Below are 20,513 nucleotides of genomic sequence, written 5' to 3'. Positions count from 1 at the left end.
CTCTTTAAATTGCCCTCTACCTGCTATTACATTTGCTTTACTAAGACAAGATAGGTTTGATAATCTTATGTTTTCCTCGTAACATGTGGTTTCACCCTTAACTGCACACAACTAAAACCTCCATAGGTCTCTTGCTGAACTCTTTCTAGTATGACTGTCGGTACTGTGCCACCTTACCCTAAGTATGACTTAAAACTAGTACTAAAAGGAATAAGCAGAAATCAAACAATGGCCAAAATATGTGAAAAATGTTACACTACAAAGCAGCCTTGTCCAGTCTCAAATGTTGTTGGACTCTCTGACCATTGGCTATGCTGGCTGGGGTGAATGAGAATTTGAATCCAACATCATCTGGAGAACACCAGGTTGGGAAAGGCAGCTGAAATGTTTATCTGCAAATATCATCCCTTAAGGAAAAAAACCAGAAGCTGGTTAATTAAAAGCTTGATTACCACCTTTTCTGCAGAGACATAATTTGCTTCCACAGAATAATAAACATTCATTTGCATATTTTGTATGTATATTTTCAAGATAGTAAAAGCTTGCAGCAGACAACAATTAGCATAGTAGACAAATATCTCAAGTCTACAACTATTTTCCCATAAGATCATTAGCAACTCTCAGCACTAAGTACCAAAGACTACACTTGCTAGTTATGGAGCTTGTATAAAACTTGAACCATTCATTTGCTTACCTCAAGCCAGAAAATCATACTGGAAGCATTTACGGAAACTTACATAAAAGATCTATTTAAATTTAGCTTACATTAAAAAAATAGATTACTACAAAAAATTATTCATGTTAACAGTACTGCAGAAAAGCCTGTGGGTTTTTTTAGCTTTTCCCCCAAGAAACGATAACAGCAAAAAAGCAATTTGCCCCTGAAATGCTGTTGCATTTATCAAGCTCCCAAATCTTAAGGGAAAAGAGCTCTCAGATGTTTACCATATTATGTAAGTCATAGGCTGAAGAATATATGTTAAAACGCTCAGTTGTATACATTTCTTTCTGTCATCCTTGATAAACAGTACATGTTTTTTTCCATTGTATCATGAATTGTAGAAGAGGTGGAAAAGGTTATTCTAACACACAAGGGTTGCCAAGAACAGTGTTACTGGGCTTACTTAAGTCTAGAATTCAGCTCTGTGGGCTTCACATATAAGACAAAGACCAAATTCACTTGACAGCACACACATGCCCTTGACTGACAGGTAAACAAATCAAAAGTAAAGAGAGGAAACATTTGGAAAAACAGATCTCCATCTATCAATAGAAGAGCTGGAATTCAGACTCCTTGTTCAGTCAAAGGTCAGAGAAGAGCTGAACTGGCAAATGTCTACACCGACTTAGGGAAATTGACAACCAATCCTAGAACAATATGTTGGACAACTTATAGGAATTTTACATGGATAGTAGCTGACTGAATAGCAACAGCTTCCTGCAACAAGGAGGAGCAACAATAATAATGAGATGCAACAACCATTTCTGGTATGATCTTCAAAGAAATGAAAAGGAACCATCCTGATGAAGTTTACTTAGCAGCTGGGCCAGTTCACACATCACATTAATCCAAAGTTGAAATCCAGAGTTAAAAACAAACTATGTTTTAATTCAGTGTTCTTCAACCTTGGGCTCCCAAATGTTGTTGGACTACAACTAATCATTCCTGACCACTGACTAAACTGGCTGAGGATGATAGGAGTTGTAGTACAACAACTGGGGACCCAAGACTGAACAACATTGTTTTAATGTGAATGTGCAGCACTCTAGTGCATGCTGCTGAAACGTTCTTTTCCTGCTCCTCCCCAGTTCCTACTACTGCCACACTGCTAAGGAACAAGCCAGAGTCTGGACCTGTACTCACTGTTTGCTTGCCACAAACAATCTAGCAGTAAACTAAGAACAAACCTTGCTTACTGTTCATAATTTGGAAAGAAACAAAACCGCAAGAATAAGTTAGGATATCACAAGGCAAACTCTGGCTTGTTTCCTAGCAACATGTCATCAGCAACAGCAAGAGGAGGTGAGAAGCAGAGTGAAAACTTTTCAGCAACATACAATGAGCGCACTGCATGTTTACATTAAACCAATGGTTTGTTTTTAACTATGGTTTAATGCAACAGTGGTGAACTCCCACCATCAGCCAGATTAGGCCTGTGACAGAGTTTTTCCCCAAACCACAGTCACCTGCCCCACCCTGACATCAGATGCGACATCAGATGTGGGTAGGTAAAGGCGTGTTAGCAAAGTAACAATTGGGAACCTTCAAGTGCACTTCCATTTGTTCTTTGGCAAGTTCCTTGGTGCCTTTTAAATTTAGCACCAAATTCAAGACCTGCTGGGATTGGTTCCATCCAGGAGCTCCCAATCAGAACTCCTGAATGCAGCAAAACCCTGTCATAAGTGAGTTGCAACATCTGTGTTCAAGCTGGTCTACAAATAATTTTTTTATCCTTTGCAACCCACCTTAAATTCAAGAGGCACACAACGGAAGGGAAGGGAAGGGGAGAGGAGAGCAGACGTAACATTACATTGTAGTCTCAGAACCTCAGAATTGTAATTTCAGAAAAAAACCTAGAACTTATCGTTTTGTAGAATCCTTCATACAGTGGGAAGGTAGAGTGGAAACCCATCAGTTCCCCCACTGAAATGCATTCATTTAAAGACAGGGTTTCGACTGCTCTAGCTACTCTGACAAAACCCAAATCATTCCCATGCCAATTTCCCCTTTACTCTTCTGAAATCGCTCTTAATTTCTTAAGCAGAACACCTTCCCCAGCTTCAACATAACAGAATAAGCCATATTAAACTATTCATACAGTCAGGGCAAGTGCAGGCCACCTTTGAGTCATCTGAGAAGTGTAACACCTACTGGGACAAGAAGTAGCTTTAGAATATCAGAATGAAGCATTGTTGGAGTGGAGCTGCAGCTCCATAGTCGTAGAGTGCAGGGGGGGAAATAGCTGCAAGTCAATCATTAAACTACAAAATTAAAGAAAACTCTAGATTACCAGTAGCATTGGGCATTATTTTCCAACAACCTCTCCACCATGTGCTCCACACGAACGAACCAGCTTGGCACAGCTTTGTATATTAGAGGAGTATCTGACCTAAAATAAATTATATGGAGAATTAGGCATATTCTGTAGCTATTACACAATATTTGATGCACCAACTTTGGTTGCAATTCACTCCTTTAAATTAGTAGTAACATTCTCATGGGTTTTACTTGAAGCATGACTTTACTGCTCACTTCCAGAGTCTAACTGAATTGGCAACTAATACAGAACTCCTATATATCAGACTGTTTCACCAAAATCTATATAGCAGTTATTATTCATAACGCAAAATGACCAAACTTTTCATTAGTTTCATTAATATTCAATATGTTCCAATGCTTTCAAAATACAAGATCAACATCCAACATTTTTTCCATGTCAGGTGTTAATAAATGAATGGTACATTTCTAAAATTTGATATAGCTCTTCACTGTGCCATGGTTTAAATTTAAAAATCATCCAAGTGTGTTACTTCTAATGTCTAGACAGTTCTGTTAAGCTGTTGTTAAATCATTTTTTAATTAACGAGGCTTGAAGTGCAACTATATAAATGCGGAGCTCATTGGCTGAGATCCGAGTCTCAATATAGAAGCAAAACATGGTTTGGCAGTTTTAATGAACCCCAGACTTGCATGTTCCCTCCTGCCTTTGTGCACTTCCAATCCAGTTTGGTACTACTTCTTTAGTGCAATCTGTAGTTTCCCATTCCATCTGAATCAGCAAATGTTAGCATGAAGTTGCCCTTCAAGCTAGTATTGCACACTGCAGTCTGAAACTGGCTTGCAATCCTGGCTTGGAGGACAAGCATAAACCATGGTTATGAACTGGCTTCAAATATTGGTTTACAGTCCTGAATTGGGGGGCAGGTGCATGCCATTGTTTGCTGCTTTGGATGGAACAGGAAATGTCTTCTTTCATGCAATTAATTGAATCAGGATGCACAAGCCTCAGGCTCAATCATGTAATGCCAAACTATGATTTGGTAGTCCTCTGAACCAGTTCACTGTGTGACCTGTTTCACACTACACAGCAAGCCAAACTATGACTTAGTGCAGGGGTGGGGAACCTTTTTGGTTCATAGGCCAGATCTTTATCAGAATCTGCCTCGCAGGCCAAATTTCAGAGGTGGGCAGAGCCACCTAACTGTCAATCAACTGGCATCACAAATAATGTCAGGGTTTTTTGTCCTTTGAAATCTCAAAATTAGGGACTTCAAAGCATATAGCAGGCATTAAGGTGCTGCTAAAAGCAATCTTTTTTTCCTTTGTTTCAGTAGTGGTTTCACTGCAAACTCCTTTGCAGTGAAACCGCTGCTGAAACAAAGAAAAAAAGCCTTGCTTTTAGCAGTGCTTTGAAGGATCTCTCGCATGCATCCGGACCAAGCAAAATCGCCCTCCCTTCACCTCAGCCAATGTGCAGAGAGGGCAATCCTGCTTAGCACCGGGTTCTTGCTGTGCACAGTGCTTCAAAGGTTCCCAACAACCAGCCAAGCCCTCCCCTTACCTAGATGGGATTCTTGTCTTCTCTCCATGTGGGCTACAACAACTCTCCATCTGAACTGATAATTTCAAACTAATTTTGGAATCCTTGTAATTTTTGCAAAGAAGGCCTTTTCCACAAATATTCTAGTGAAATAATCCTCTGTATGTCATATCAGACTTAAGTTATGAGTCTTTAAAAACTTTAACAATTTGTCCTATGTTAATATAAATTATAAACATGATTGATAAGGAAAACTATTTGTTTAAAATCCACACAACAAAATCTGTCTAGTCACACTAGGCACTAGCCTAAAGAAGAGGAACTGGGTGGTAGAGGATAAGAGGCAACCTTCTTTACAGCAGAACACTAAGTTAACGAAGTCCAAAAGTCTTCTTTTCCAAAATAATTATTGGGGCAACAAGTATTAAAAACACCATTAGAGGTTAAGATTTGCGCAGCAAACGTAGCACTTTAGCAATGATCAAGACAAAGGATTGCAACCTGCATCAAGTCAAACTGAATAAACTCTTCAGCATCAACAGGGATAAGAGTTTAATAACTGTATACAGGCTTCTCATGGATACAGTGGAAAGCGGAGAGAAAAGAGAATGATCTTCCTTTTCATAAAAGAAAAGGACAAGCAATTTGATTGATATGGTGACTTAAATAGATTTCATTCATGGCAATGGAAGAGAATCTACTAACCAAAAAGATTAGGAGCATGCATACATGCATTCATTCATATTTTATATTTTTACACACACAGAGAGAGAGAGAGAGAGAGAGAGAGAGACACCGACCCATAGCCGAAGCTCTCTGGGCGGTTTACAGTAACTAAAAACATTAAAAACAAATATACAAATTTAAAACACATCTTTTAAAAACAATTTAAAACACAATTTAAAAATTTAAAACAATTTAAAAAGACATGCTAAAATGCCTGGAAGAAGAGGAAAGTCTTGACCTGCGCCCAAAAGATAACAGTGTTGGCACCAGGTGCACCTTGTCAGAATGATCATTCCACAATTTGGGGGCCACCACTGAGAAGGGCCTCGCCCCTTGTTGCCAGACTCCCAGCTTCCCTCCGAGTAGGCACCCGGAAGAGGGCCTTTGATGTTGAGCATAGTGTACGGGTGGGTTCGTATCAGGAGAGGCGTTCCATCAGGTATTGTGGAAGGCCAAACCGTCTTGTAAGGTCGAACCATCTTCAAAGGTAGCCCCACGTAGAGTGCATTGCGTAATCTAACTTGGAGGTTACCAGAGCATGGACAACTGAAGCCAGGTTATCCCTGTCCAGATAGGGGTGTAGCTGGGCCACCAACCGAAGTTGATAGAAGGCACTTCGTGCCACCGAGGCTACCTGAACCTCAAGTGACAGAGATGGTTCTAGGAAAACCCCCAAGCTACGAATCTGCTCCTTCAGGGGAGTGCAACCCCATCCAGGACAGGTTGGACATCCACCATCTGGTCAGAAGAACCACCCACTAGCAGCATCTCAGTCTTGTCTGGATTGAGCCTCAGTTTATTAGCCCTCATCCAGTCCATTGTCGCAGCCAGGCATCGGTGTTCAGCACACTGACAGCCTCACCTGACGAAGATGAAAAGGAGAAATAGAGCTGTGTGTCATCACCATACTGATGGCAACGCACTCCAAAGCTCTGGATGACTGCACCTAATGGTTTCATGTAGATGTCGAACAGCATGGGGGACAGAACTGACCCCTGCAGAACCTCATACGGGAGAGTCCAGGGTGCCGAATAATGTTCCCCAAGCACCACCTTCTGGAGGCGACATGCCAAGTAGGAGTGGAACCACCATAATGCAGTACCTCCCACTCCCAACTCAGCCAGTCTTCCCAGAAGGATACCATGGTTGATGGTATCAAAAGCCGCTGAGAGATCAAGAAGAATCAACAGAGTCACACTCCCCCTGTCTCTCTCCCAACAAAGGTCATCATACAGGGCGACCAAGGCTGTTTTCGTGCCAAAACCAGGCCTGAAACCTGACTGAAATGGATCCAGATAACCAGTCTCATCCAAGAGTGTCTGGAGGTGGCCCACAACCACTCGTTCAAGGACCTTGCCCAGGAATGGAACATTTGCCACCAGCGTATAGTTATTAAGATTTTCTGGGTCCAGGGAGGGTCTCTTCAGGAGTGGTCTCACTACTGCCTCTTTCAGGAAGCCAGGGACCACCCCCTCTTGCAGAGAGGCATTAATCACTTCCCTGGCCCAGCCAGCTGTTCCATCCCTGCCAGCTTTTATCAGCCAAGAGATCCAGCACAGAAGTGTTGCACGAACCTGTCCAAGCACCTTGTCAGTCCTCAAGCTGTACCAACTAAAACTCATCCAAGAAATCGGGACAAGGTTGTGCTCTGGGTACCTCACTTGATTCACCTGCTATAACACTGGAGTCTAAGTCCTGGCAGATGCTAAAGATTTTATCCTGGAAGTGTCTAGCAAATTCATTACAGCGGGCCTCAGATGGTTCTACCATGTGCCTGGGGCCAGAGTGTAGTAGCCCCCGGACAATTCTGAAGAGCTCCGCTGGGCGGCAGATTGATGATTTGATAGTGGAAGCAAAAACCTCGATTTAGTACAAAAAAAGCATGAGTATAGAGGTCAGAGTATGAAAGAGTATGAAAGTCAGCAGCTATCGATTTCCAGATTATTATTGTGGGTAGAGCCCAAAAGATTTTAAGAACTCAAAATGATGCAAGTGAGAGAAAGAAAATCCACTCATGAACCAGAACAGCATTCTTTAATAGGATAGGATTATCAGCACTAACTCATTGAAAGCAACCACGAAGGGAAAGAGGACAGTTATCAGCATATGTGAGGATCACCATTCAGTCTGTAAAAAGCGGGAAGCCTTTTATTTAAAACCCACCTAGCAAAGAATTTAAGAATACACTTACTGAATCACAGGTCAAATAAGGAGAATCACAGAGGACACTTTTCACACTATAAATTTATGTTCCTTGAAATGTTTACTTTGCCCCATAACAAACACGAAATTAAAAGCTTTAATAATACATAAAGATGCAGGGATGAGACTTTGCTGGGACCATCAAGGGGCAAGCTTTTTCTACCTGCCTTGCCCCCTCACCCCTGCTCGTTTTTACATCTTTCCGGGGACTGCCCTTTGCTAGGAAGAAGAATATATTTAGCTTTTAGGTGGCTTTTTCAAAGTTAGGTTTTCATTGCCTTAATTTTTTGTAATTTGTATTTTTCTCTTACTTGTATTTTGTATTTGTGTATATTCTTTGTGAGTTGCCTTGGGAGCCTTTTTGTCAAAAAGCTGGCATAGAAATAAAGTATAACATAAAGAAAGGTTATAATTCAGTGACAGAGCACATGCTTTGCATGCAAAAGGTTCCAGGTTCAAACCCTGGCATCTGCAGGTAGTGTCAACTCCAAGTCAGTGTAAAGAATACTGGACTAGATGGAACAATGATCTGACATAGTATAAGGCAGCTTCCTATGTCCCTAAACTTAGTTTTCACCATCAACCTCTTATATTAAAGACAATGCAAGGACTTTGCCTGCTTAAGGACTCCCAAGTGCAATATTTTAAGATGCCATGAAATATTTACTGAGCTTTTCAGATTTAAACTGCTGAAATTATATTGAAAATATATTTTTCAATACCAAGTAAGAATCAAAATTTATTGTTTAGAATATAATAAAATGACTGAAAGGGGGAAGACAGCTTGCTTTTGAAGCACTACACAACAAAAGCAAAAATATTATCTGCATCCCCTCAATCCCAACATGTAATTCTATGTAATCTGAAGCTAAAGATTGTCAGGAAGTTAGCAGTCTCTCTTGTGAGCACATGGGAAACCTAAAGAGAACACAAGCACCAAAGCCATATGAAAAGAAGCTTAGTTTCATGGTTTGTCCCATGCCTAATACTGGTGCAACTCTGGTTCCCTGCAGGAGTTCCATGTCAACCAGAATTTGAAACCAGGGCGTGGAGGAGATTTGCATAGCCTGATCAAGAGGGTGCCTGGTTAAATATCAATGCAGAGCAAACACTAAACTGCAGTTAAGTCTGACAAAGGAAGAATATGTACAGGATAGAAAGAAGAAGGAAGAGAGAGAACATGCATGTGTAAAAGGCCCCAATGTACTCATCAACATCTCTCGCAACATTTTGATATTAACAGATGTCACTCTGTTCAGCATGTTGAAAAACAGAATTAAACTGAGCAAAAGAGATCAATTGTACTACCTCAGCAGTTTGGGGCAATTCTTTTACTTTCTACAGCTCTGCCTAAAAGTTTTAAAAGAGAGAGCGCATGCACACACACGCACACACACGCACACACACACAGCGTCTTTGGCTATGAAAGTGTCTCCCAGGCCTAGCCAATTGTAGATATTTTGGTGTAAGGGAGATTTAATAAAACTGATTAATTCTTCTTTTTAAAGATCTTAGACAGATTATATTTGAACACAAATTCAGACATGCTTATGAAGATATATAACTTCACAGGAAGAGTTTTCATACCTTTTCTGAAATTTCAAAAGGACAAAATAAATTGATACATAAGATTTCATTGGTTTGAACTATATAACAGAGGATATGTTTATACATTCATTGCTATATTGTTTAATTCAACTTTAATCTTTCTGAACCCAATGCTAGCATTAGAAATATTAACTTAAGTCCAGTTATAACAATAGCAGATAGGCAGCTAGTGCAGTTCCACAGGACAGGTGTAAGATCTCTTTAGTACACCATTCAACTCTGGCAAACTCTGGATTGTGCACTAGCTGCAGCTTCTGGACTATGGGTGTCCGCAGGAATATTTCAGGGAGGGGGGGCAAAGTAAAACACTGAAAGGGGAAGCTCACTAATTTATTTTAAAAATGGGAATAATGCTAGCCATGTTTTGCTTTGCCACCCTGGAATCCTTCTGGGAGGAAGGGCAGGATATAAATTTAATTTATTTTTTTAATTGTACATTTCAGGTTCCACAAATGCTAGGAACTTTTTTTTAAAAAAATGAAAGCTGGGAATCTGGGAATTATGGTTCAAGCCCAGGGAGGCAACTGACCCATTCCCTACCCCTGCTGCAGACACCCATGTTCTCAACCATAGAGTAGCTCCCACAGACAACATAACAATAGTCTAACTGGAACATTATCAGGGCAAGGACCACTACAGCCAGACCACTGAATCTGGGACCTTCTACATGCAAAGCATGTGGTCAATCATTGAACTGTGGTTGCTTCTTCAAAGTAGCAATAAGCCAACCGTTAATCCAAAAAGAGCCAATTTCACAGCCAACACTAGCTATTGTACCAACTAAATAAAAATAATTTATTCTATAGGGAATATATAGTGATTGCGTCACTAAGGGTGGAAATCAATACAGTACAAGCAAAAAGACGCAAAAGGAAAAAGAAGTATCTGCCGCCGCCTCCCCACTGAGTGCAACCCTTAGGCAAGTTTGGGGATTTAAGGATGAGATGGGAGAATCAGGAAAAAGTCAGTAGAAATAGTTTCCACTCTTCTGCAAATAATTAGCTGTTTACTGTTGTGGCAAATTAGACACACCCAGTTTAATTACAGAATTATACTTACAGATAAGATAGTTTTGAATACAACTTGCCTAATTGCATAACTTCTCTTTTACTTGCTGGACACTTAATTTAAGCAGAGCATCTTTTTCAAGAATAAGTTAGCAGTCAAAATGCTTTCTTTAGATAATATTATATTAATTCTTCTCCATACCTCCAGCAAAAAGGATAGCTGTGCTTGTAAGAACTGGTGTGGATCAATCTTCCTTGTTCTTTTAGGGTCCTGATAATGTTCTTATCTGCATCCTAAGCAAAGCAAAATATATTTTAATGATATTAAGCCATACAAAGAACTACTTCAGGTGGGTAGCTTCAGGGAAAAAAAGAAAAAAGAAATAATAACTTCCACGCTAATGGCCATTTCCAATGTAGTCACAAGATTCATAAAGTATCTTGCACTTAGTGCAGAGATGCTGAGCTGGTTTGCACATTTATGTTAAGCCATGGTTAAAAATAAACAATGGTTTAATGTGAAAGAACAGGTAGTCTACTCAGCTAATACAGTGCTTGCTTTGCTCCTCCCCTGGTCCTGCTATGTTGTCATGGTGTTATGGGGTCACTGCCTTCTCCTCCAAGCAAACCATGAGTGGTAAGCCAAGAACAAACCTTGCTTTCGATTATGGCTTATTTGGAGAGAAGGAGGCAAAGGAGTAAAAGAAGTAACATTGGAGTAGAAAGTGCACTTCTGAATATTCCACCTTTTTCACAAAGGATGACATTTATGGCAAAAAGGAGGAAAAGGAAACAAAGCATACACAGACATCTTTTCAGTTTCTGACTACTGTGTGAAACAGTGTTTCTTTAGCTTCTTCAAGACAACCAACCTTCACATACTGTCCAGCAAAGTCTGTCACTTCTGCTGTGAAACAACCAGAGGCATCAACAGGACAAACTGGCATTGAATCTTTCTGAATAATATTAAAATCCATGCAGACTCTGTAGTCGTCCTACAAGAGAAGAACAAAATGAAATATTCAAATGCTTGTGTTTTGATTTCCAAGAGAACCTTCTGGAGTTCAAAATTCTACTACATCCCCCCAAAATGCTTTTGAAACTTTGTCAACAGTGACTTGTTTAATTGTCTGTTTGCACTATGAAACCCTTTGCTTCTTCAAAACAAGTTCATTTTTTGTTATGAAGCTAATTCTCAAGCATTTTGTCACATTGAGGGATGGCTCAGGCATGCATGTCCTTCACTTCATGGCTGCAGTATCAACAGGTTACTGGCATGTGTGAATGATTACACACCACAGAAAGAAACTCATGTCCCTGCACATTACTTCAGGAGACAATACTTTCCAACCAAATCCATGTTCAGTTGAATAAGCAAGAGATTTACATGATGTGAGCTGTCCCAAGACTTTCAAGGTTTTGTCACCTTAATTTGAAGCTTCCTACGTTTGGATCAGGGGAGGGAGAAGGTAATGGTGACATGGGCCTCTTTCTATTTCAGGGGCTGGGCTGTAGCTGAATGGTAGAGCCCATACTTTGCATACAAAAGGTCCCAGGTTTAATCTTAGGCATCTCCAGGTAGGGCTGGAAAAAGACCCCTGTCTGAAATCCTGGAAAGCCCACTACAGGGCAGTGTAGACAATACTGAGCTAGATGGTCTCAGTTGATATAAATCAATTTCCTACATAGGAAGCCATGAAACTTCAATATTTTGCCTGCTTGATGACATCACCAAAAAAAAAAAAAATCCCACGTTCTCAGCTGACATAAAGTGCTGTAACACAGCTTGTCTTTTTGTTAGCACCCCTTGCTTAGTTCAGATGTAACAGCAAACCAATGTTTGCCACTATGTGAATAAGCATTGAATAAGTCTCAGGCTTGCATGTTCCCTTCCCCCTTTAAGCATGCTCTCTCATGGACTTACAGTCCAGTTCACACATCACACTAAGCCAAATCATGCTTTAGTACCGGGTGGACTTGCAAACAGGAACTTGCAGCCACTTTGCTCATCCCCATTTGTTCTGTTGCTACATTGAGCTAAGGCATGGTTTGGCTTAGTACACCTTCCAAACTTGGGCTTGTGCTTTAACTCTTCCAGATAAACCACAAGTCATAAACCATAGTACCAACCTTGGATAAAGCCTGTGGTTAGCCTAACGAGAGCTAAACCACAAGCCTGGATTTGGACGATATGCTACGTCAAACTGTAGCTAATAATGATGGGGGAGGAACAAAGGCTGCAATCTCTCTTCCAGAGTCCACAGAGAGCCACACACTTGCATGTTTGTGCTAAGCTATATTTTGGCTTTAAAATATGTGCTAACCAGGCCATAGCCTGACATTTTCCACAACCTCCCCCCCTTCTTCCTATGTGCTTCACCTACACATAAGGGACCTGAACTGCAGTAATTTTTCTCCTTGGGATTTACCACAAAATAGTTTTTAGGGAGACCTAGATAGGCCATCTTCTTTTTGGAAAAGAATGTACTGAACAAAAGATGTACTGAACAAAAGAGTCCCAATATAAATTATGACACTGTTTCTGTATTGTAATGGAAATGGATAAATACAATACAGGCATACGCCGCTTAACGTTGCTTCACTTAACGTTGCCTCGCTATAACGTACATGCTCCATTCGTCCCCATACTCCGCTTAACGTTCGCGCACTTTGCAATAACGTACATTTTATTGGCATGACGCCGCTGCCATCTAGTGGTGATTGCGTGCAGTACAAGTGAAGACAATTGCTTCACTTAAACTAGATTTTCACTTAAAGTATACTCTCCAGTCCCATTGCGAACGTTAAAGCGGGATATGCCTATAATGCATTGTTTACCATAAGAATATTTGTGCAATGCGCTCCTGACAAGTTAATGGATCAAAAAGGATTCTGAATCTCTCAATTAAGACAGTTAAGATGAGATCAAAACATGTTCTACATAAAAATACATATGCAGCTATAAACTTACAGCGCCAAAGTAAGGAGCTTGATGTACAACCCCCGTACCTTCTTCTTCCTTCACATAGTTGTCAGTCACTACAGTAAAAGCGCCATTTTGTTTCCACTGGAACAAAATATATATGGGTGTTACTTCAAACTATATAAAACACTGACATTGAAAATACAACAAGCCAGAAACATTTAAGCATTGTAATGGGTTTAAAACATTATATATGAATTTGTTCATTAAAACCATTGCTATCAAGATGAGTCAGATAACTGTGACATAGACAAAGATCAGCAATGTAGCTGATTTATTATTTATTTATTATTTGATTTATATCCTGCCCTTCCTCCCAGCAGGAGCCCAGGGAGGCATATGATGCTGATGCTGTAACACCGAAGAAAAAGCTTTCCTCTGAGGGAAAATGATTTTGACAACTTAGTCTTACAGATTCCAGAACCGAGGGACACTTCAGATCAAAGACAGCCATTTTCTAACCATGGTGGAATGTGGCTTTTGGCATGCACATGATACAGCACAGAGAACCAACATGCAAAGGAGGCACACATACATTTGCATATGATATACCCCCAATTTTCCTAATCCTTCACCTCAAACAAGGCATGGGAAGATCCGTAAAACAACGGCATTAGGACTCCAGATGACAAAAAATCACTTTTCTTCAGAGCACAGTTATCACAGAATAGCAGAGTTCGAAGAGCCCTATAAGGCCACTGAGGTCAACCCCCTGCTCAATGCAGGAATCCAACTTAAAGCATATTCAATAGGCAGCCTCTTGAATGCAGTGTTGGAGAGCCCACCACCTCCCTAGGGAATTGGTTCCATTGTCATACAGTTCTATCTGTTATGAACTTTTTCCTGATGTTCAGCCAAAATCTGGCTTCCTGTAACTTGAGCCCATTATTCCCCCTCAGCCTTCTCAAGGCTAAACACGCCCAGTTCTTTCAGTCTCTCCTCACAGGGCTTTGTTTCCAGTCCCCTGATCATCCTTGTTGCCTTCTTCTGAACCTGTTTCAGTATGTATGCATCCTTCTTAAAAATGTGTTGTCCAGAACTTGACACAGTACTCAAGATAAGGCCTAACCAGTCCTGAATGGAGGGAAAGTAGTACTTCATGCCATTTTAAAACTATACTTCTGTTAATGCAACCTAAAATAGCATTTGCCTTTTTTGCAGTCACATCGCAATGTTGGCTGTCCTGGAAAAAGTCTACTGTCACATTGAGGGTCGCTATATACTATGGATTGTATCCTATTAAGCCACACTCAGAGTTGTTGTTGTTATGCGCCTTCAAGTCGATTATGATTTATGGCAACCCTGTGAATCAGTGCCCCCTCTAGGATGCACACCTTAACATGGTGAGGGGGTTTGACAGTGTTGAAGAATCTGAGAGCAATGCCGTTAGGAGTCTAGACCAAGAGGTTAGAATCCTAGCAGGGGCACCAATGGCGGAATAGTCAAAGCTGAGACACCAGACTAAGATGCATCCAAACTCAGAGGAAGGCAATGGTAAACCAAATGGTCAATATAGGAATCTAATTGATTATATAATTGGTAGTAGAAGATGGAGAAGTTCCATACTTTCTGCAAAAACAAGACCAGGAGCAGACTGCGGTACAGATCATGAACTGGTCGTATCAAAAATCAGAGTAAAGCTAAAGAAGAACAACAAAGCAATCATAATGCCAAAATACAATTTAAATAACATCCCAGAATAATAAAAAGATCAATACGGAGCTGACTCGGGCTGTTGACACGATCGCTCCTGCGCGCCCCCTCCGATGTAGAGCTCATACAGCTCCATGGTATACCCCGGAGCTGAGAGTGATGAAGCAAGAGAGGAGGAGGCTGGAGTGCAGATGGAGGCGGACTCCTGACGAATGCAATTATGCTTTGGTAAGTGCTTCTTCTAAGCGGTATATAGTAGCGGTGAGGGCAGCAAAAAAGAGATATTTTGCTGCCACAATTAAGGCATCTCTCTCCCGCCCAGCGGAGCTCTTTAAAATTGTACGAGGGCTTTTACATTCTGGCCCTCGGGATATTATGGATTCATCTGTAGCCCGCTGTGATGAGTTCGCGAGGCACTTCCAGGATAAGATCACATGCATTCGCCGGGACTTAGACTCCAATGTTATGACAGTGAGTTCCAACGAAGCATCCAGAACGCGGTCTTGTCCTTATTTATTGGATGAGTTTCAGTCTGTACAGCTTGAGGATGTTGACAAGATCCTTGGACTGGTGCGGGCGACCACATCTGTTCTGGACCCTTGCCCCTCTTGGCTGGTGAAAGCTGGCAGGACCGGAACCGCCGGCTGGGCCAAGGAGATAATAAACGCCTCTTTGAGAGAGGGAATGGTCCCTGACTGCCTAAAAGAGGCGGTAGTGAGACCACTCCTGAAGAAATCCTCTTTGGACCCAGATAACCTGAACAACTATAGACCTGTGGTGAATGTTCCATTCTTGGGCAAGGTGCTGGAACGGGTGGTTGCCGGCCAGCTCCAGGGGCTCTTGGATGACACTGATTATCTTGATCCATTTCAATCCGGTTTTAGGCCCGGTTTTGGCACCGAAACAGCCTTGGTCGCCCTGTACGATGTTTGTCGGGAGAGGGACAGGGGGAGTGTGACTCTGTTGATTCTCCTTGATATCTCAGCTGCTTTTGATACCATCGACCATGGTATCCTTCTGGGAAGACTCACGGAGTTGGGAGTTGGGGGTACTGCTTGGCAGTGGCTCCGCTCCTACTTGGTGGGTCGCCACCAGAAGGTAGTGCTTGGGGAACACTGCTCGATACCCTGGACTCTCCATTGTGGAGTCCCGCAGGGATCGGTACTGTCCCCCATGCTTTTCAACATCTACATGAAGCCGCTGGGTGCGGTCATCAGGAGTTTTGGGCTGCGTTGTCATCAGTACGCTGATGACACGCAGCTCTATTTCTCCTTTTCATCCTCCTCAGGTGAGGCTGTTAACGTGCTAAACCGTTGCCTGACCGCGATAATGGACTGGATGGGAGCTAACAGACTGAAGCTCAATCCAGACAAGACTGAGACGCTGTTGGTGAGTGCCTTCTCTGCTCAGATGGTGGATGTTCATCCTGTTCTTGATGGGGTTACACTCCCCTTGAAGGAACAGGTTCGTAGCTTGGGAGTTCTTTTCGATCCTTCCCTGTCTCTTGAGGCCCAGGTGGCCTCGGTGGCACGGAATGCTTTTTACCATCTTCGATTGGTAGCCCAGCTACGTCCCTATCTGGACAGTGACGACCTCGCTTCAGTTGTTCATGCTCTGGTAACTTCTAGATTGGACTACTGCAACGCGCTCTACGTGGGGCTGCCCTTGAAGACTGTTCGGAAACTACAGCTAGTCCAGAATGCAGCGGCCAGATTGTTGACGCGGACCAGAAGGTCCGCTCAAATAACACCTGTTCTGGCCCGTCTGCACTGGCTTCCTATTTGTTTCCGGGCTAGATTCAAAGTGCTCGTTTTGACCTATAAAGCCCTACACGGCATGGGACCACAATACCTGGTGGAACGCCTCTCCCAATATGAACCTACCCATACACTACGCTCAACATCTAAGGCCCTCCTCCGAGTACCATCCCATCGAGAGGCTCGGAGGGTGATGACTAGAACCAGGGCCTTTTCAGTAGTGGCCCCCGAACTGTGGAACAGTCTCCCTGATGAGGTGCGCCTGGCGCCGACGCTACTATTTTTCGGTGCCAGGTGAAAACCTTTTTATACTCCCAGGCATTTTAAAGTGTATTTTAAACAGCATTTCCGTATTTTGGATGTTGTTTGGTTCGTTATTTTTATTTTATTTTATTTATTGTATTTATATATTGTGCTTGTTTTTATCTTTTTGTACACCGCCCAGAGAGCCTTCGGGCTTAGGGCTGTATATAAATTAAACTAAATAAAAATAAAAAAATAAAAATCAAATAAGGAACAGGTTTGAGGCTTTCAACTTAGTTGACAGAGAACCAGAAGAACTATGGAGTGAAGTCAGAGACATGATCAGGGAAGAATGCAAAAAGACAAGACCTCTAGTTAAAAAGAGAGAAAGACCTCAGTGGATGACTGAAGAAATTCTTAAAGTGGTTAAAGAGAAATGGAAATCAAAAGGAGATAGAAACACAGTCAGAACCCTAAATGCAACAATACAGCGACTAGTACGTAGGGACAAAGAGAACTATTACAATAGTTATTGTGTAGAAATAGAAGAGGACAACAAAAAGGGAAGAACAAGAGCCCTATTCCAAAAGATTAGAGACATGAAAGGGAAATTTAAACCAAGAGTAGGGATGTTGAATAATCAACAAGGGAACACCCTGACTGATCGAGATGAAATAAAAGGAAGATGGGAGCAATACACTGAAGAACTCTATAAAAGAGATGCCAGGATGACAGATTCCTTCATGGAGGTTTGATAAAGAACCAGAAATTTTAGAATGTGAGGTGAAAGCTGCTCTTAAAATACTTGGAAGAAACAAATCACCAGGAATAGATGGCATACCAATAGAGTCGCTACAAGCTACTGAGACTTAACCTGTCCAAATTTTGACAACGATTTGTCAAGAAATATGGAAAACTAAACAATGGCCCACAGACTGGAAGCGTTCAATATACATCCCAATTCCAAAGAAAGGGGATCCCAGGGAACGCAGTAATTATCAAACTATTGCCTTAATATCCCATGCAAGTAAAGTAATGCTCAAGATTCTACAACAAAGGCTCATACCATATATGGAGCGAGAAATGCCAGATGTCCAAGCTGGATTTAGAAAGGGAAGAGGCACCAGAGATCATATCGCAAACATAATGGAACGGACCAAGGAATTTCAGAAGAAAATCACCCTGTGTTTCATAGATTACAGCAAACCCTTTGACTGTGTAGATCATGAAAAACTATGGAATGCTTTAAAAGAAATGGGGGTGCCACAGCATCTGATTGTCCTGATGCACAACCTATACTCTGGAAAAGAGGTTACTGTAAGGACAGAATATGGAGAAACCGATTGGTTCTCCATCGGAAAGGGTGTGACAGGGGTGTATTTTATCACCCTATTTGTTTAATCTATACGCAGAACATATCATACGGAAAGCAGGACTGGACCAAGATGAAGGAGGTGTGAAAATTGGAGGGAGAAATATCAATAATTTAAGATATGCAGACAACACCATACTACTAGCAGAAACTAGTAATGATTTGAAACAAATGCTGATGAAAGCACGAAAGCAGGACTACAGCTAAACGTCAAAAAGACTAAAGCAATGAGAACAGAAGATTTATGTAACTTTAAAGCTAACAATGAGGATTATCAATACCTTGGCACAGTCATTAACCAAAATGGAGACAATAGTCAAGAAATCAGAAGAAGGCTAGGACTGGGAAGGGCAGCTGTGAGAGATCTAGAAAAGGTCCTCAAATGCAAAGATGTATCACTGAACGCTAAAGTCAGGATCATTCAGACCATGGTATTCCTGATCTCTATGTATGGATGGGAAAGTTGGACAGTGAAAAAAGCGGGTAAGAGAAAAATCAACTCATTTGAAACGTGGTGTTGGAGGAGAGCTTTGCGCATACCATGGACTGCAAAAAAGACAAATAATTATAACAAATAAAAGGAAGGAAGCCACAGACCTGAACTTACAAGATCTGAACAGGGTGGTTCATGACAGATGCTCTTGGAGGTCACTGATTCACAGGGTTGCCATAAGTCATAATCTACTTGAAGGCACATAACAACATGAATCAGTTACCTCCAATAGCATCTGTTATAAACAACCCTGTTCAGATCTTGTAAGTTCAGGTCTGTGGCTTCCTTTATGGAATCAATCCATTTCTTGTTTGGTCTTCCTCTTTTTCTACTCCCTTTCCCAGCATTATTGTCTTTTCTAGTGAAACATGTCTTCTCATTATGTGTCCAAAGTATAACCTCAGTTTCATCATTTTAGCTTCTAGTGATAGTTCTGGTTTAATTTGTTCTAACACCGAATTATTTGTCTTTTTCGCAATCCATGGTATGCTCAAAGCCCTCCTCCAAATCAAATAGACTTAAGCTAGTCATTTCCACTGATTTCAGTGGATCTACTCTGAATATGAATTAGTTGGATACAACAATATATTTTTCCAGGAAGTGGAGGAAAGCACATAAAGCAACCCTAATTTTACATTCACAGTGCAAGGCTATGCATATCTAGTCAGAAGAAGTAAATCACACAGAGTTCCATGGGGCTTCCTCCCATGTAAATATGTACAGAATTGAAGTCTTAGGATGTTATTCAACCAAATGCTTGTGCTAGTGCAAGGATTCACACTACAACAGAATTTCCCCCCTCCTCCCCCCCCATGTGCCCTGTGCCATCCCCAAGTTTGATCTAGAAGGTTGGGAGAACCCCAAGAACAGATTTGGGGGCTCACAGGGGTAGGGAAGGGCAGAACATTCTGTTGTGCAAGGAGAAACCCTTGCACTAACAGAATGTTCCCAATAGCCCTACCGTTAATATCCTACTGAAGCCAAGAGTAATATAATTAACATATACCAATTGAAACATCACACTACAATCTGAAAGAATTCACAGGTGTAAAGAATCATTATATTCCCACTAAAACACTGTTCTATTGTAAAACACAGTAAATTCCAGTCTCTATGAGCAGGGGCAGATGTGATAAAGGGGTTCTCTGAATTGTGCTTAAGAAACTGGAAGAGGGACGTAGGATAACATACTCCCTCCCAAAATGCATCTGCATCAGCCCTTCATGGATCAAAAAGATTTACTTTTCCTTGACTATTTGCAATCCTGAACAATACTGGCACCATTGTAGATAAAGACAAATCCAAATTAGGATGTTAAAATACTGCAAATCAAACCTTACAAGTATAAACCAGACACATACTGCATACCTTGATAAAGTACTTGAAAAGTGGCTTATATTTCTTCCCTTTAAGAGTGACACCAGGAAACCTGAAACACATTTTTTTAATTAGCAGTAGTTAAGTTTTATTTATGAACAATATTTATAAACTTCTTTTCTGCTAAAGGAGCCATATGCAACATAATAAAACAAGACATGAAAATAGACATGAAAATACTACACAGATAATGATTCTGTTGCCTGCTGCTTCAGTCACAATTCTATAAAAACCTCTTGGAAGTCCAAGAATACACTAACTGTGGAATCCTAAGTAGTGCTGGGGGGATGCAAAGTGGCAGATCTACTGTCACTTCCTAAGTCCTGCCAGCTCCCATCAGCCCAGCAGGAGATGCTTGAGAAAAAAACCCGCAGCAGGAAAGGCAGTGAATGACAAAAGAAGATATTCTTCAGAGTTTGTGACAGCTGTAATTCTTAACAAAATTCTATTATCTTCAGTCATTAGATCTGTAGGTTTTTTATATTTGATGCCCTTAACAGGATTGGATAAAACACAAAAGTGCACAATCATAATTCTTTAAAACCAGCAGG

At 41.2% G+C, this 20,513-nt stretch overlaps 1 protein-coding gene across 5 annotated transcripts in view; it reads right to left on the bottom strand.

The window, feature by feature from the left end:
- Window positions 1-20,513, bottom strand: part of IARS1 (isoleucyl-tRNA synthetase 1) — a 159,600-nt gene that overhangs the window by 88,867 nt on the left and 50,220 nt on the right. For all 5 annotated transcript variants that reach the window (XM_061618077.1, XM_061618075.1, XM_061618079.1 and 2 more), the window contains 5 exons: window positions 19,954-20,014; window positions 13,056-13,151; window positions 10,957-11,079; window positions 10,287-10,378; window positions 3,012-3,110 (listed from right to left, as the gene is read on the bottom strand). In XM_061618077.1, the coding sequence (XP_061474061.1) occupies window positions 3,012-3,110; window positions 10,287-10,378; window positions 10,957-11,079; window positions 13,056-13,151; window positions 19,954-20,014 (471 nt within the window). The remainder of the gene's footprint in view (window positions 1-3,011; window positions 3,111-10,286; window positions 10,379-10,956; window positions 11,080-13,055; window positions 13,152-19,953; window positions 20,015-20,513) is intronic.

This window comes from Rhineura floridana, chromosome 3, assembly GCF_030035675.1.
Source record: "Rhineura floridana isolate rRhiFlo1 chromosome 3, rRhiFlo1.hap2, whole genome shotgun sequence".
NCBI classification, from domain to species: domain Eukaryota; kingdom Metazoa; phylum Chordata; class Lepidosauria; order Squamata; family Rhineuridae; genus Rhineura; species Rhineura floridana.
Note: the sequence above shows the minus strand (reverse complement) of the source record. Positions and strands in the feature narration are given on the sequence as shown.